General features: G+C 35.9%; 2 protein-coding genes across 2 annotated transcripts; both read left to right on the top strand.

Annotated features, from left to right (window-relative positions):
• The first annotated feature begins 200 nt into the window (after window positions 1-200).
• LOC120161775 (serine/threonine-protein kinase AGC1-7-like) lies at window positions 201-3746 on the top strand. Its single transcript, XM_039171983.1, has 4 exons — window positions 201-320; window positions 443-526; window positions 620-1269; window positions 2699-3746. The coding sequence occupies exons 2-4, from the start codon at window positions 482-484 to the stop codon at window positions 3579-3581; spliced, it is 1578 nt and encodes a 525-aa protein (XP_039027914.1). The 5' UTR covers window positions 201-320; window positions 443-481; the 3' UTR covers window positions 3582-3746.
• A 2180-nt stretch (window positions 3747-5926) lies between these two features.
• Window positions 5927-9470, top strand: LOC120161818 (isocitrate dehydrogenase [NADP]-like). The gene is made up of 13 exons (XM_039172026.1): window positions 5927-6175; window positions 6288-6331; window positions 6399-6502; window positions 6598-6635; window positions 6964-7041; window positions 7168-7221; window positions 7302-7403; window positions 7545-7636; window positions 7719-7822; window positions 7942-8010; window positions 8094-8209; window positions 8382-8416; window positions 9297-9470. Exons 1-13 carry the CDS (start codon window positions 6124-6126, stop codon window positions 9453-9455), a joined length of 1047 nt encoding a protein of 348 aa, XP_039027957.1. The 5' UTR covers window positions 5927-6123; the 3' UTR covers window positions 9456-9470.
• The last annotated feature ends 9465 nt before the right edge of the window (window positions 9471-18935 follow it).

The raw sequence follows: 18935 nt of genomic DNA, 5'->3' as shown, positions 1-18935 counted from the left end.
AACTCAAATTCACACAAAACTGGAAAACCATTCATTAAATCCTCAAATACTTGAATTAGCTTATGGATTAGTTGGTTTGTTTGGCTTCTAATTATCTCCCATACTTTTAATTTATTCTTTTAATCCCTAATCAAATCTCTCCCCATTAAATAATAAAACATGCATCATTAAACACTAATCCCCCCTCTTTACATCTCTATCATGGGTGGTGCTGCCGCTGCTCCTTCATCTTCGTTTCCGACCAAACTCATCTTAGCCGGCTGTTTCTTAAACTTCTTTTATAATTTAATTTACAGCTACTAATACCCTTATTCCTTCTGGTTAGTCCTCAACCTTCTTTTGTTTGTGTACATTTACGTAGGGTTTTGGCTTATTATGCATGCATGCAATTGCAACCCATGATTTGGCTTGTCTTGGTGATTTTCTTTCTATGCAGTGATAGGAAATCAGTCGAGTTTTTTTGGTTGAATCGAATCAATCGATGTCGTTGATAACGAATAAGATGCTCAACTCTTCTGAAAAAGAGGTAGCGTTTTTTGTTTTAGTTTTCTTTCTTGATTTTCGATTTTGAAACGAATTTTAGTGAGAATTGTTGTTAAATTTTGTTCTGATGGTGAAGCTGAGCGATAAGTCATCGGGAGCAGCAACGGATTCAAATTTTAAGAAAATGAACAACGAACCTAGCAATGCATCCCATCAAGTGAATGAAAATGTGCAGTCTAATCACCACCAGCACGACCCCAAAACCAAGGCTCCGGCAAATATGCCCAGGGTGCCGACAGATGCCGACATGAAACCAAATGATGCGAGGAACACCAATCTTTCAGGGAGTAGAAACAGTAGTCGCAGTGATAGCATGGAGAGCACCACCGCGCCGCTTAGGCCGCACACCGGCGGCGACGTGAGGTGGGATGCTATTAATTCGGTGAGTGCGAAAGGCCCCATCGGTCTCAGCAACTTTCGGCTTCTCAAGCGCATTGGATATGGAGATATCGGGAGTGTTTACCTCGTCGAACTTAGAGGAACCAATGCTTATTTCGCTATGAAGGTGATGGACAAGGCGTCTTTGGCAAGTAGAAACAAGCTATTGAGAGCTCAAACGGAACGAGAGATTCTTGGCCTTCTCGACCACCCTTTCTTGCCTACTCTATATTCTTACTTTGAGACTGATAAATTCTATTGTCTGGTCATGGAATTCTGCAGTGGGGGCAATCTTCATTCACTCCGCCAAAAGCAACCCAATAAGCATTTCACAGAGGAAGCTGCAAGGTTCATAATCTTCATATTTAATACTCACGTTTAGAGACCAACCTAAGCTTTTATGTCGGGGAGACCAACCCAAACTAGCAATGAGATTTTAGAGGCAAAATTAGGGATGGCAATGGGTCGGGTCGGGTCAGGTTTTTGGGCCACCCGACCCGAGAAGAAAGGGTTTTTCACCCGTGACCCGACCCGACCCGACGAAATTAAGGTTTCACCCGACCCGACCCGACCCGAATATATGATTTAGAAACCCGACCCGACCCGAAATAATAATAATAAAAAAATTTATTCAATGAAAACAGTGACTTAATTGAAAAAAATTATATATGGAGGGACATTATTGTAATTATCCCTAAATATATAGGATAAAATTATATATATTTTTCGGGTCGGGTCGGGTTGGATTTTTTTCACCCTAAACCCGACCCGACCCGAACAGTACATTTAAAAAAAATCCGACCCGACCCGAACCCGAATTTTTTTAAAAAAAATCCGACCCGATCGGGTCGGGTCGGAACCCGTCGGATTCGGGTTGAGTTGCCATCCCTAGGCAAAATCACATTATCAATAAAAAATATAAAAAAAATACCTAAATCCCTCGGTCGACTGAACTCACGATATAATGCACTCAAAATAAATAATTCACGAAATAACGTTCTCCCAAGATTATTTGTTGAAATAGGGCGAAATCAACAGTGTGGCCGTAGGTCGCCATGCCTTCCGGGCGACCTACGACGTGGCTTCCCCAACCATAGGTCGCCATGCACTCCCAGCGACCTCCTAGGTCGCCATGCACGCCCGGCGACCAAGGAGGTCGCTATGCACTCGCGGCGACATCCCCTACCGCATGCTCGCCTGCTCGCAACCTTGTCTTTGGCCCCTACTCCACGCTGCATGGTCGCCTGCTCGCTGCATTATTGCTCGCCTGCTCCCGAGTGCCCCATGCATGAACCGATCCTTGGTCATCCTTGGTCGCCTCGAGTGCCCCATGCATGAACTGAGCCCCGAGTGCATGGCACGATCTCCCCAATCTCCCCATGCATGAATCCTTGGTCGTCCCGAGTGCATGGCGACCTCCTTGGTCGCCGGGCGTGCATGGCGACCTAGGAGGTCGCTGGGAGTGCATGGCGACTTATGGTTGGGTTGTGCATGTCCCATGCACACGACCCTCGTCGGAAGCCACGTCGGAAGCCACGTCGTAGGTCGCCCGGAAGGCATGGCGACCTACGGCCACACTGTTGATTTCGCCCTATTTCAGCAAATAATATTGGGAGAACGTTATTTCGTGAATTATTTATTTTGAGTACGTTATATCGTGAGTTTAGCCTCCCTCGGTCTATCCGTGCTCACACCAAGATTCAATTTGAATTAGACCGACGCTAGTTTTCGTTTTCTTTTTGTTAATATATAGATTGATTCATTTTGGGTATTGCAGGTTCTTTGCATCAGAAGTGTTGCTGGCACTGGAATATTTGCACATGCTAGGTATAGTATACAGGGATTTGAAACCAGAAAACGTGTTGGTAAGAGATGAAGGTCATATAATGCTCTCGGATTTCGACTTGTCCCTCCGTTGCTCCGTCAATCCGATACTGGTGAAATCTTCATCAGGACATAATGCGAGCAACGGCGGCTACAACGGTGGCATCTTGGATAATGAGCAAGTGCCCGCGCATGGTTGCATGCAGCCATCCACATTCTTCCCCCGCATCCTGCCTAGCAAAAAGAATCGCAAATCCAAATCAGATTTCGGCCTCTTCGTGGGAGGCTCCATGCCGGAGTTAATGGCCGAACCAACCAATGTCCGGTCGATGTCGTTCGTCGGTACACACGAATACTTAGCGCCGGAAATCATCCGAGGAGAGGGTCACGGCAGCGCGGTCGACTGGTGGACTTTTGGCATCTTCTTATACGAACTCTTGCATGGAACGACACCATTCAAAGGCCAAGGCAACCGAGCCACATTGTTCAACGTAGTAGGGCAGCCACTGAGGTTCCCGGAAAACCCACAAGTGAGCTTTGTGGCTCGAGACCTCATACGAGGCTTGCTGGTCAAAGAACCGAGCAAACGTATTGCATGCAAAAGGGGAGCAACCGAGATAAAACAACACCCGTTCTTCGAAGGAGTGAACTGGGCACTGGTGAGGAGCGCAATGCCGCCGCACGTACCGGAGCCTGTGGATTTTTCGCAGTTGGCAACGAGGGAAGAGAAGAAGAGTAGCCATGGCGGTCATCATCATCTTCATAACGAACTTGTTGGAGATCAAGCAGCTCAAAAATCCAATTCATCTGACTACATACAATTTGAATACTTTTAACACACTACATTGACCTCTTCTCATTAACTTCATTACTGCAAAAATTAATTCTAAATGTGATGGATTTCAATAAAATGATTATAATTATATAATTATGATAATTAATATTTACTATGTAACCTATACATCATATAGATTGTTGTATGCTTAGGATTGGAGATTTTGTTTCAAGTTCTCCCGTCATCATTTACTAGAAATGTGTAATATTTCTCACATTTTAACATGCATTTTCTTATAATTCTTTTAAAAACTGAAAATACTTAGAAATTTGTCCATTGTACGTTTTTTCTTTTTATTATATTTGAAATTAAATAAGATTTGATGAATGATGACAATATATATAATAAAGGACCATACCGAAAAAGATGAAACATAGTTTAGTACTTTAAAAATTATTATTAATGTATCATATTATTAAACTAACAATATTTATAACCTTATAAATCAGTATATATATGGTCGAAATATTAGTTGTTAAATTAATAATCGAAAATACACAAAAATGAAGCACAATGACTATTGTTGACGATGCTTAAAGTATTTTTTTCAGCTTACGAGAAATCATTTGCCGTTGTAATTTTTGGACGAGTTGGCAACGCTACTTGGTTTTCTGCTCAACAAGGAAAGATATCCATGTCGGTTCCAACTTCCAAAGATTCTGCACAACGTGGCAGAATAGCGGGTAACAAAATGAATCACCCTTTGAAATACTTGATGGTTAAACATAAAAGTAAAATGAGAAACACAATTTGCAATCCATCCTAAATAATCCCCGTGGAGATGCTAGTAGTCGCATTTATCATCGGTGAGTGATCCGGGATATATGTACGACCTTTCTCCTTGGCATCAATCCGTAAACTGTCCAGTGTTATTATGCCATCAGTCAACGGAAGTAGCTCCATCTTAATGGTAGTCGTAGATTGAGCAGGAATACGTCCTAGTGGTACTCTAATCTGCAGCCAGAGATGAGTACATCCCAAACCAGAAGTTGGAATGAAAAATATGAAATTAGCTATTGGAGCCAACTGCTCGTCAAAAGAAGTAGACTGTAAAAGAAGAATTTCAATGACAGGGTCTCTGAGAAAACCAATGCCAACATTTACTTGTAAAAGCACCACTATATCTCCATTGGAAAGAGAGGAACACTTGACAGTACCTCTAGCTGCTCCACCAGAAACATTGGCACCAAGGTTTCCTCTATCAATAACTGCAGTTAGACTAGATATGTTTTTAGCAGTGTTTTTTGTTTCATTTTGAACAGACCATTGACTATCTATTTCAGATGAATCAGAAGCTGTCTGAGGAGCACATTTTTTCGACCATAGAGGTTCACCCCTCTCTGCAATCCTAACAAAGAAATGAGAGTTATTAAACCTTTTTAATAGTGTTTCAGTCTGCCTTTTCTGGTCTTCCACTCTATTAAATGATTCACTATCATAGACATCTTTTGCTGGATCAATCTTCTTTCTCCAAGTTCTCATCATTCAGATCCATTACAGCACCACCATGATTCACTTCCTCTCCTCCTGCCACTGAATTTGTCTCACCCTTCTTGTTTAAATTTTGTTTCTTAGCATCTTTGCGTATGCCACTTTTACTCATCACTGCAGCAACTTTAAAAGGGGTATTAAAAGGGGTAATAATTTATGTTTCCTGATTAGATGCTGAAAAGCGTGCTAGAACATGGACTTGTTCACCAGGAAAAACAAAAGAACGATCCAGGGAACGTAATAAGCGTACGTCTGTTGCATGATTCCAATCATCAGGGAGAGCCCTATGTGGAATAATGATCCATTCATCCTCCTCAGTAACATCGGTGTGGCTCGGGATGACAGAAGCATTCTTATCACTAGCAACATCAAAATTCTTGCCTAAAAATCCATTGCCTTGTCCATGATTTTCAACCGTGGGATACTCAGGAAACGGATCTTCTACCATAAGCCTTTCCAAACTTTTCAGAGACTTGGGAACATAAGATGACTCAGGCATATCCACTTGTACCAGAGGTGGTTATGGTGTTCCCCGTTTTGTTTCCACCAATATCAGCTTCTGATCGGAGGTCAAATGCTGATGAGCATTCCTTTTTCACTCTTTCTATCTGTTTGGCGCCTGGGAAAAGGGAGATCTCATTTCCTGACGGGACATTTTAACCATACTACATTCGGTTGTTCGATTAATTTGAGTTTACGGTTAAAGGAATTAAATATAAATCAAACAAACAAACAAACTCAATCGGTTCAATGCAACCTATCCGATTTTTTTAACATTGGTCGGAGAAAGAAGACAAAAAACAGAATAAAATAAAATAAACTATCGTTGACACCAATGTAAACCGCCGACCGAATTGTGTCAGCAGAAAAACACTGCGAGTGAGCCAACCCGTTCTGGAATTCAATCATTTCTCTCGACCGTGGGCCACATAAGGGAGGCGTATGCGAAGCCGAGGGTGAGGGTCTTCTGAATAAATCTCTCGTTGACCTTTATTTGAAGGAGTTGGCGATCGGGATTGCGGTGGTTCTTTTCAACCAAATTTCGATTCGAAATGGCGTTCCCCAGTAAGATTAAGGTGATGAATCCCATAGTCGAGATGGACGGTGAGATTTCAATCCCTCAAACTCCCTCTTCAGTCTTCCCGTTTTTTATTTGTCTACCTTAACCGTTGATTCTTCCCTTCTTCTTCTTCTTCTTCTTCTTCTTCAAATGCAGGAGATGAAATGACTCGTGTTATCTGGAAATCTATAAAGGAAAAGGTAGTTTTCTTTGTTTTTTTTTTGTTTTTCCCCCTTTCTCACGCCTGTTTTGGTCGAATGTTTTCAGCTAATTTTTCCCTTCTTGGATATAAAGTATTATGACCTTGGTCTTATTAATCATGATGCCACGAATGATGAAGTTACAGTAGCAAGTGCTGAAGCTACTCTTAAGTATGGCTTTGAAATCAGTGTTAATAAGTTTGTAATTGTATACAACATTTAATGTCTTTGCTTTGATGTTAATTCCTTTGTATATGTAATTGTAGGTATAATGTAGCAATTAAGTGTGCAACTATAACTCCAGGTATGGATTTCCTAAACCTTTTACTTACTAAAGAGAGGGTAGTGAGGAAGAAATGAGAGATAAAATCATTGGTTGGGGTGGGGGAAGAAAAAACAAAAGTAGATTCAATATATGTGTGTGCATAGTTTTTGTAAGAAGCGGCATAGGTGAAAGTGTTTAATTTTTTCATGCCAATGCATCGAAAAAAATGTCATATCATCATGGTAATGGTGTTTTTCTAATGGAAATAGTAATTTTACTCATTAGAGAATGTCATGGAAGAGTACTGCAGTTGTCCCAATTGACTAAGAGGGTTCATTGAAGTGATTTACTGTATGATTTTTGACAGATGAAGGCCGTGTTATGGAGTTCAACTTAAAGAAAATGTGGAAAAGTCCAAATGGGACTATTCGAAACATTTTAAATGGTAAGTGTTTCTCACTTGGTATGATTTTGTTCCCAGTTTATTGCTATTGTTTTTATTTGCTTTTGTTTTGGGATTTGAAAGGGCTCAAATAATTTCTCCTTTTTTTTCATTTTTTTGTGACTCCAGGAACAGTTTTCAGAGAACCAATTATTTGCAAAAATGTCCCTCGGCTTGTTCCAAGTTTGTGCATCATCTTAATATTTCTGTTTCATTATTCTTATCATCACTGTTATTTGTTTTATTCATCTAAAACATTTCAGGCTGGACCAAGCCAATCTGCATCGGGAGGCATGTTTTTGGTGATCAGTACCGAGCAACCGATTTAGTTGTACAAGAACCTGGAAAACTCATGCTTGTTTTTGGTAATCTCCTATTTTAACAGAGAAACTCTGTCAATCTATAGGTTTTGTACTTTGACATGGCCTAGCAGATTTTCTGCAGAGGAAAACCCATATTCATCTTACTTTAATTTTATTTTATCTCATGACTCTTTATTTTTGCAGTTCCTGATACAAGTGGTGAGAAGAAGGAGCTCGAGGTTTTCAACTTCAAAGGTTCTGGCGGTGTAGCTTTGTCCATGTACAACACTGATGAGGTACATGTTCAACATGTGACATGTATGCCCAACAGGTTTCTAGAATCCATTAACTATTATTATGGCTTTGAATTGAAAACAGTCTATTTGTGCTTTTGCCGAGTCTTCAATGAACAATGCTTACCAGAAAAAACGGCCACTTTATCTTAGCACAAAAAATACAATTATGAAGAGTTATGATGGAAGGTTTGCATTTGCATGATATGGTTTTTTGTTTTTTTTTCACATTCTTACTTCTTATTTGATCTTTGTAACCATGTATTTCTATAATTTGGTGATTTCTGATGTTTTTCTTTTTTCTGAAGATTTAAAGACATTTTCCAGGAAGTTTATGAAACTCAATGGAAATCCAAGTTTGAGGCAGAAAGTGTTTGGTGAGATACAGTACCCATTGCAGTTTTCTATTGTTCTTATTTGGAGTAACTACACTAGCATAACTAGCTTTGCTGTGTTGTAGGTATGAGCACCGTCTTATTGATGATATGGTTGCTTATGCTCTAAAAAGCGAAGGAGGTTATGTATGGGCATGCAAAAACTATGATGGAGATGTGCAGAGTGATTTCTTATCCCAAAGTCTAGCATATTTAAGATTATTACATCTGCTTCATATATAATTATAAGCAGCTGCTTCTCTGAAAGTAAAAGAGGCATTTCATTGAGAAATTTCTATCTAAGGTTTTTAATGCCATGCTTCATTTCCTTTGTTGATTTGCTAAGCTTTTTTTCCCTTTTTTGCACGGGACAGGGTTTGGATCTCTTGGGTTGATGACATCAGTGCTGGTATATTCTCTCCCCTCTCAACTAACACATCCATAAATAGATAGAGAACAGCACCTATGCACATGCACCATAGCCTAATGGCCTCATACATAGAAAAGATAAAAGGAATAAGACAGGCACAGCATCCATGCACAAGCACCCACAATGTAACAACCATTAGGGACATTTTTGTTGGATATAATCTTGTGAAATCTCTGAGCAGTAAGTTCTTAACATGGATGGAAATCAAATAATGTTCTGAAAAAAAGTTGTAATTCAATTTCAGAAAGACTAAATATCTGAGAAAGAGAGAAATGGTGTACTGTAGTGCTCAGGTGGTTTTGATGCAGGCTGCTGAAGCATCAAAGAAAAATAAGAACTTGTGGGCTTAATGGAAAATTGTAATTGCTGCTTTTGACTAAAACAAAGTAAAAACTGAAGAAAATGCTGTCTTTGATGGCTAATTTTCGTGAATAAAAAAACAAAATACTTTTCAGATTCTTCTTTCAGTATTTCTTTAGCCTTCTTTCAAAAGGGTATATCCATCATCTCTTAGAAGATAGAAGCTTTAATTGCAGATGTTCTTGGACAATTTGTATGGGATGCGGAAAACTAGGTCTTGTTGATTAATGATTCATGAATTTACATAAAGGTTTTACTAACATGACATTATTGTAATTTGTAAATTAGTTGAATAATATTTTTAACTCAAAACAAAATTTATATAAAGCCATTACGAATACTACATGGAATTTGGTTCTTATAGTGGTTACAGTATACAACTTCGAACAATTCATTATGTTTGTAACGCTGTCAGCTACCGTGATAAAACCCCCAACTATAATTTTAAATTATCTCGTATTTTCTTTTTGGGTATATGAGTAATTGAATTTTTTTCCAGGTGTGCCCAGATGGAAAGACTATTGAAGCTGAAGCAGCTCATGGAACAGTTACCCGCCACTACCGTGTTCATCAGAAAGGAGGTGAAACCAGCACTAATAGCATTGTCACGAGGACTTGCGCACAGGTATTGTTTTGTTATTCTCAATCTAGTAATTGAGTTCATGTAGTCTGTTTTGTTGAAAGCTTGGAATTCTTAAGGCGGTGCTTTAAGTTAGGAGTTAATTTCCCTTGGAAACTGAGAATTCTTGATGAACAAATAATGTGCAGGAAAATACACAATACTTTAAAATTCTTGCATTTAGAATTTGTAAATCGGCATAACAGTAGGTAAAAGAATATCTTGCATTTTCAATAATCTGGTTACAGCTTAAGGGACATATATTATATATATTCAAGAGTCTTAATAGGAAAGTCAACTATACAAGAAATATGGAAACACTTATAAGTTAGCCTATAAATTTGGCAAAAATCTGTAAATAATCTGTTCATATCAAACAAGGTAAATACTAGAATTGGTAAGTCAACTAACGGAATTAATTGCAATTGTTCGTGGAAAATTGTTTTCTAGGCTCTTGCAGCAACATTTTAGAACATAGGAATGGTTAATGCAAGTTAATTTAATTCTTATAATGCCCTAATTTGCATATAGATTCACTTGAATAATTTTCTCTTAGTAATTCAGATTATAGTGTAATAGACAGTTTTGAACATTTCAATATTCAATAGTTCCCTAATTAATTTTGCGAGTAGTATAAAAGGAAAAGGAGTACCATAATCCTTTTTTTGTTGTAATGATAGTTAAATTGCATGCTAGCATCTTAGATAAAAGCTACCTGACCTATTTGTCCAATCATTATTTCAGTCATGTTAATCTCCCTTAACCTTTCACTTTCAAACACGGATAATGGATCGCATAATTTAAACTTGGAACTTCTGAATGTTAAAAGGACTCTTCACTAGTATTAGGATCACATAGACTTCAATTGAAAACTTAAATAGGAACAATATGCTCGAGGCACGGAAGCCAAGGAATATGCCTTTATTGAAACTACATATATGCAAAGTGGAGCACAGATTAGTTTGCTTGGAAATTATATGCAAAGTGGAGCACAGATCAGTTTGCTTGGAAATTATATGCAAAGTGGAGCACTTTCATTAAAGACGTATTATACATTAAACAACAATGCATTTACAATGCCTTTCATCAAACCCATAATTTAATTAAATGAAGTATAATATCCTCATTTATGGGTGAGATGTCTTTTAATTTGAAGACGTAACTCAAAACTCAATACTAGGGCTGTAAAAAATCTGACCCGACCTGCAAAACTGACTGAAATCGACTCGAGTTAAAACTGTTTTTGATCTACACTATAGCGATCCGAAACCGACTCGAGTCAAAACTGGTGTTGACCTGAACAAGATTTGGATATGGAAATTGTGGATCCAAACCCGACCTGCATCCGACCTGAGAACGACCTGAACCCGAATTGAACCGAAAATATGATACCCGAACCCGAACTGCATCTGACTGATATGAACCCGAACCCGAGATTGACCTGGTAAATAACTGGTATTATCCGACCTGTTTTCAACCTGATTTGTTTTCAACCTAACATGTTTTTAACCTGATCTGTTTTTAATCTGACATGTTTTTAACCTTACCTGTAAATGATCCGACTTGTTAATGACCTGATCTGATATTTACCTGACTTATATATTACCATGGAAATCTTATAAATTATTAGTTTTTTAGTTTATGATGTAATTAAAATATTAATATGATTACTTTTTAAATGTTACACTAAAATATTTATTATAATACTTATATTAATAAATAGACCTATTATATAAAATTATTTAAATGTAAATTAGACAAAACATTATTAACAATGCAAAGGAAAATTAATATAGTTTAATTTATAAAAATTATATAGTTTAATTTATATAAAGAAAAAATAATATTAATAATAAAAGTATTTATTATGTAACATATATTAATGGTTTACATTAATAATATGAATAATTTTGGCAATAAAATAATAATTAAATTGATAATAACTGAATGTTAGTATTAAAAGTGATTAATTCTCTAAAATATAAATATAAACTATACCGTTTAATTTTTGTACAAAAAATATCTAATAATTATAACATAAATGAAAAATAATATAAAATATAAATTTAATTTATAATAATAATTTAAATAGCAGTTAATATAAAATTTGAATTACATTTGAGTCAATTCAAGTTCAATACAATAAAATGAAAAAAATTAAAAAAATTTAAGCTCTCAGATCTTATAAAAAAAAGTTATAAGGCTAAAAGTCAAACTTTGCTACCAGAAATTTCTTCATCAAACTTTTATATCGAAATAGCTGCCAACATTGTTAAATTGCGGGTAACTTTTAAAGCTACCAACATAATTTAACATGAGTAGCTATTTCCAAAAAAAAAATGACAGTTTGAACAATCTATTTAAGTCAGACCAACAAAATAAAATACAAGGCAACAACAGGAAGCAAGCAGCAGGCAGCATGAAACAGCAGGCAGCAACAGCAACAGAAGGTAGATTTTATGCATTAAACAAACATTTTAATCAGTGGTAAAGCCAAAGGGAATACGATGGCCAACAGTGCCAAACATTTCCGACTTTACCAAACCCATACATAATAAAACATTCAACATTGTTTATGAAAATAAAATTAATATCAAGCAAAATCAGAATGTGTTACTTTGGACAGAAGCATCCTACAAAAAAACAAAAGCATCAATTAAAATTTGTTTCAGATAAACATAATAAACACAATAAGTAATTAATAAGTAAAAGTTACATGTAATAGAAGAAAAAAGACTGAATCGTAAATTCCAATGGCTTCACTTAACGTTAACAACCTAAAAATTAAAATTAAAATAATTAATAAACAATTTGAAATATTGAGATTAAAATAAAATATAAAGCAATTATATCATACATTTACATAGCATAGTCATTAACCACATTAAGGTAATCTTCATCCTTATCCCCCGACTCAAAACCATACAACCAATTACGGGTTGTAACAAAAATCTCAACATTTTTTTGTAAGAGTGAAGCTCTTAATTTGGTCAAAATTTTACCCCATACTAAAGGATGATTCAGATGCAACTGAAGTAATTGGAATAGCCAATATATCTCTCGTCATGCGAGAAAGTACATGATATGAAACACGTTGATTTTTTCAATACTCCAAAATATCAAAGTTTGATTCTCCAGTACGAGGGACAAGGGGCAAACTGATGTACGAGTCAACATTAGACCGTCCACACCTTGAAACAACTAAATTGGCATCAAAATTCTGAAAAACAAAAGACAAGAAATTAGTAAATAAAAAAAGGAAATAAATAAGTTAAAATTCAACTAGAAATTATATTAACTAACTTGAAATAAATTTGATTTTCTAAATGTTCGAGGCCGATTGGAACTTGAGCCACTTCTGTCCAAGGTTATGTTACTTTGGACAGAAGAAAAAAAAGAAGAAACACAAGGTGCATTTTTTAATAAAATACGTATAACTCAAGAAACTCGACATAAATGAGACTTACCCTCCGTTGAACCTCATCCTCAACATAAAGAACATTGTACAACTCCTTAAGCAGTTGTAATTTATATTAAAACATCAAAAGATAGAATCATAGAGTAATCAGACCAATATTTCTCATAAAGTTCAAGCATGGGTCATGCCATTGCAGAAATACCTTCACAAGGATCATTATGAGCATCACACAACAATTTCTCAATTGCAACAACGTTAGCCAAATACAAGTTGGAAGTGTGATACTTAGAACCAGAGAACATAGAAGTAATTTCATAAAAAGGCTCAAGAAAATTACAAATTGTTTGAATTGTTTCCCATTCATAATCAATAATGATATCTAACTCATTTTCCCTATTAACAAACAAGTTAATTCCTAATCTAGCCTCAAATGCCCTATGAATCATCAAGTAAGTCGAATTCCAACGAGTAGGAACATCCAATACTAACTTTCCAGAGAAAGAAGAATCACAATCTTTAACAGCTAATTCAAAGGCACAAAGTCGAGAGTCAGAAGAATCAATAAACTTAACAATATGACGTAATTTATTAACGAAAAAATCAATTACCTTCAAACCTTTTTGAACTATCAAGTTCAAAATGTGGGCAATACACCTTATATGGAAGTACTTACCATTGCAAGGAAGATGAGAAATGACATTCAAATCATCTTTCAGTCTCTTAACCATTTTATCATTTGCAGAAGCATTATCAAGTGTAATGGTAAATGTTTTTTTCAAGACCCCATTCACATATCATCTTTTTCACAAACTTAAAGATAGACTCAACATCATGAGGAGGAGGAAAACGAAGAAATTTAAGTATTTTAGACTTAAGTTTCCAGTTATTATCAACATAATGAGCAGTAAGGGCAAAATAAGAACGTGAAGTGCAGGCAGACCAAGCATCACATGTAAAACAAACACGACTTGAGACAGAATGCATTGAATCAAGTAGTGATTTTTTTGTTTTTCATGCTGCAACATGCAATACTTAGTAACAATATATCTAGATATTTCCTTAACATAAGAATTATGGTAATGATGTAAATCCCTAAGTTTGTCATGCTCAATTATACTATATGCATAACCATGACACAGAATAGCCTCAACAAACAATTCACAGTATTTGTTTTGGTCAAAAGAAGCTACACTATCTGGATTTTCAGAAATAAAATCCTTATATGCTTGGCATTTCTTTGTATGCCTTTTAGGGTTAGATGTACCAATATGAGAATCAGCTTTATACCTTTTCAATTTGAAATACTTACACTCGACATAAACAAAACCATCATCAGCTTTGGTGAATGTGTAGTGGTCCCAAACAGCAAAGGTTCTTCTCCCAAATTCGAATGAACCAATGGCCTTCCTCTTAGAGGATTTATTTAAATCAACTGCATCGGAAATCACAGCATTTATATCTCCTTGCAAAAAAAAATTAAGGTTAGCAACCAACCTTAAAAAAGCAATTCGAATGAACAACCAACAGTAGCAACAAAATAAACAGTTTATTTAAACTCTAAATAAAGGCAGCTAACAACCTTATAAAAGCAATCCGAATGAACAACCAACAACACAAACAAATCAACAGTAGCAACAAATTGAACATATTATTTAAACTGTAAATAAAGACAGCTAACAACCTTATAGAAGTAATCTGAATGAAAAACCAACACAAACAAATCAACAGTAACTACAAATTAAACAGTTTATTTGAACTATAAATAAAGGCAGGTAACAACCTTATAAAGTAATCTGAATGAACAACCAACAACACAAACAAATCAACAGTAACTACAAATTAAACAGTTTAGTTACCTCTTTCAGAATACCCTTCATTCTGATTTGTTGGGTTTTTTCCTACAAAAGAAATGAATAATAAATTAATAAACAATATTAAAATCAAAACCAAAATAATACATTACTAAACAGTAAACATACTTGGACCATTCAACTCGTAAGATAAGTTGTCCATGAAACCCTCGGAAAAAAAAGATTAGAATATCAACCAAAAACAGAGAATTTGAGAGAAACAGAGAGCTATAGAGAGAGCAAAATGAGATAAATGAATAGGAAGTTATGGGCTCATGATTTAATTCCTAAGCCAGTGCGTTATGGGGTTGCTGCGCATGGTTTACGTTGTCAGAATAGTGTCTTAGAGGTGGATTTGTGTGCGGCTCAAGAAGATAATGCACATGTAGTGTCGCTTGTATCTATTGATGGACTCTCGAAAAGGAGCATTATCGACAACATGTGGATTTTTAATTCCCAGACAACGTGGTATGGGGCAGCGACGCACGTTCTTCTTTGTCTATGGTGCGGTTTTTTTAATGCTTTAGAGAAGTATAATAGGGTGTACGTGGTTTCTAAGTTTGAATTATGTGTTTCTTTTAATGGCCATGTGTTAGAAGTGTCGTTTGATCCTATTGTTGGGATGTTGAACAAGTCCATAGAGGTTAGTATTAGGCGCACGGTTCCAAATAGAGTTGAAGATCTTCGGCAGTCCAAGTCTTCTTCATTTAGCTTACGGCCTTTGGAAAGTTCGAGTTCATAGTCGATATCTGTCAGAACAGTGGAAGAGGGGTATTATCTATATTTGGATCTACTCACCTATCAATTCATCAATAGCCATCAACCCTATGATTGACACTAACCACAGTATTATCTGGTGTTAGAGGGTACTTCCCCGTACAAACAAAGTTGATGGGAGAAAGATCAAAACTCATTCCCATTGTTTATATTTTTAACCCTTTTTTCTAATAACTTACCATCATTCTCCACCCAAATCAAAAAGAATGAATCGTAAAAAAAACCCTCAAATTCATTTCTATCGCCAATGTTATTATACTTTTATTTGAAAAATCATTACGATTCGAATTGATATCCAATTTTGTCGATTTTTTCTCCAACTTATCTTGGAACAACTATATAGATGGTTCAGAAGCAGTGGGAATCCTAGCAAACGAGACCATCACACTGTTGGTCTTACCAATGGTAGAAAAACGAGGTTCCGTAATGTAGTAATTGAGTGCACTAACTCTTACATAGCCTCAGTTAACCACATCGATGATATCTTGGGGTTATCCAATACAAAGTATTCTTTCACAACGTTTGCTGCAGAAAAATTTGGTGTGAGATTTTCCTATTTCCTGGTTGATCATCTCAGTCACTTAAATGTCACCAATTACCTCAACTTCGGCAAAAGTTGAAACCAAGTGAAAGTGTCGGGCAACACTCGTTTTACCAGGCTTGAACTTGATGTCATCCCTTCATTTTATGCAGTAAATGTTATGGGGATCTCCATCGGTGGAAAATGTAGGATATACCTATAGAAGTGTGGGACCCGACATTAGGCGGTGGAACGATCATCGATTCTAGACTTTCCAAAGGCCTTAGGCTAAATGAAGAATACTTGGGCTGTCGAAGATCTTTAACTCTATTTGGAACTGTGCACCCATACTAACCTCCATGGACTTGTTCAACAGCCCAACAATAGGATCAAATGACACTTCTAACACCTTGACATCAAAAGAAACACACAATTCAAACTTAGAAACCACGTGCGCCTTATTATACTTCTCCAAAGTATTAAAAAAATCGCACCATAGACAAAGAATAACAGGCATCGCTGCCTCATACCACATTGTCTGGGAATTAAAAAGCCTCATGTTGTCGAAAATGCTCTTTTTCGAGAGCCCATCAGTATATACAAACGACACTGCATGCACATTATCTTCTTGAGCCGTACACAAATCCATCTCTGAGACACTAGTCTGATAACGTAAACCATACGCAGCAACCCCATAACGCACTGACTTAGGAATTAAATCATGAGCCCATAACTTCTTATTCATTTATCTCATTTTGCTCTCTCTCTAGCTCTCCGTTCTCTCAAATTCTCTATTTTTGGTTGATATTCGAATCCTTTTTTCAAGAGTTTCATGGACAGTTTATCATACGAGTTGAATGGTCCAAGTATGTTTACTGTTTAGTAATGTATTATTTTGGTTTTGATTTTATTATTGTTTATTAATTTATTATTCATTTCTTTTGTAGGAGAAAACCCAACAAATCAGAATGAAGGGCATTCTGAAAGAGGTAACTAAATTGTTTAATTTGTAGCTACTGCTGATTTGTTTGTGTTGTTGGTTGTTCATTCAGATTACTTTTATAAGGTTGTTAGCTGCCTTTATTTATAGTTCAAATAAACTATTTAATTTGTAGCTATTGTTGATTTGTTTGTGTTGGTTTTTCATTCGGATTACTTCTATAAGTTTGTTAGCTGCCTTTATTTACAGTTTAAATAAACTGTTCAATTTGTTGCTATTGTTGATTTGTTTGTGTTGTTGGTTGTTCATTCGGATTGCTTTTATAAGGTTGTTAGCTTCCTTTATTTACAATTTAAATGAACTGTTTAATTTGTTGCTATTGTTGGTTGTTCATTCGAATTGCTTTTATAAGGTTGGTTGTTAACCCTAATTTTTTTTGCAAGGGGATATAAATGATGTGCTTTCCGAAGCAGTTGATTTAAATAAATCCTCTAAGAGGAGGGCCACTGGTTCATTCGAATTTGGGAGAAGAACCTCTGGTGTTTGGGACCACTACACATTCACCAAAGCTGATGATGGTTCTGTTTATGCCGAGTGTAAGTATTGCAAATTGAAAAGGTATAAAGTTGATTCTCATATTGGTACATCTAACCCTAAAAGGCATACTGATAAATGTCAAGCATATAAGGATTTCTTTCTGAAAATCCAGATAGTGTAGCTTCTTTTGATCAAAACAAATACTGTGAATTGTTTGATGAGGCTATTATGTGTCATGGTTATGCATATAGTATAGTTGAAAATGACAAACTTAGGGATTTACATCATTACCTTAATTCTTATGTTAAGGAAATATCTAGATATATTGTTACTAAGTATTGCATGTTGCAACATGAAAAATAAAAAAATTATTGTTTGATTCAACGCATTATGTCTCAAGTCGTGTTTGTTTTACATGTGATGCTTGGTCTGCCTGCACTTAACGTTCTTATTTTCCCTTACTGCTCATTATGTTGATAATAACTGGAAACTTCAGTCTAAAATACTTAATTTTTATCGTTTTCCTCCTCGTCATGATGTTGAGTCTATCTTTAAGTTTGTGAAAAATATGCTATGTGAATGGGGTCTTGAAAAAAAAACATTTACCATTACACTTGATAATGCTTCTGCAAATGATAAAATGGTTAAGTGACTAAAAGATGATTTGAATGTCATTTCTCCTCTTCCTTGCAATGGTAAGTACTTCTATATAAGGTATGTTGCCCACATTTTGAACTTGATAGTTCAAAAAGGTTTGAAGGTAATTGATTCTTCTGTTAATAAATTACGTCATATTGTTAAGTTTATTAATTCTTCTGACTCTTGACTTTGTTCCTTTGAAATTAACTGTTAAATATTGTGATTCTTCTTTCTCTGGTAAGTTAGTATTTGATGTTCCTACTCGTTGGAATTCAACTTACTTGATGATTCATAGGGCACTTGAGGCTATATTAGGAATTAACTTGTTTGTTAACATGGAAAATGAGTTGGATATCATTACTGATTATGAATGGGAAACAATTCAAACAATTTGTGATTTTCTTGACCCTTTTTATAAAATTATTTCTCTGTTCTCTGGTTCTAAGTATCTCACTTCTAACTTGTATTTGGCTAACGTTGTTGCAATTGAGAAATTGTTGTGTGATGCTCATAATGATCCTTGTGAAGGTATTTCTGTAATGGCAGAACCCATGCTTGAACTTTGTGAGAAATATTGGTCTGATCACTCTATGATTTTGTCTTTTGCTATTTTACTTGATCCTCGATATAAATTACAACTGCTTAAGGAGTTGTACAATGTTCTTTATGTTGATGATGAGGTTCAACGGGGTGTAAGTCTCATTTATGACAAGTTTCTTGAGTTATATGTATTTTATTCAAAAATGCACCTTGTGTTTCTTCTTCTTCTGTCCAAAGTAACACAACCTTGGACAGAAGTGGCTCAAGTTCCAATCGGTCTCGAACATTTAGAAAATCA

The sequence above is a fragment of the Hibiscus syriacus genome, unplaced genomic scaffold (genome assembly GCF_006381635.1).
Source record: "Hibiscus syriacus cultivar Baekdansim isolate YM2019G1 unplaced genomic scaffold, ASM638163v2 tig00111402_pilon, whole genome shotgun sequence".
Lineage (NCBI taxonomy): Eukaryota > Viridiplantae > Streptophyta > Magnoliopsida > Malvales > Malvaceae > Hibiscus > Hibiscus syriacus.
Note: the sequence above shows the minus strand (reverse complement) of the source record. Positions and strands in the feature narration are given on the sequence as shown.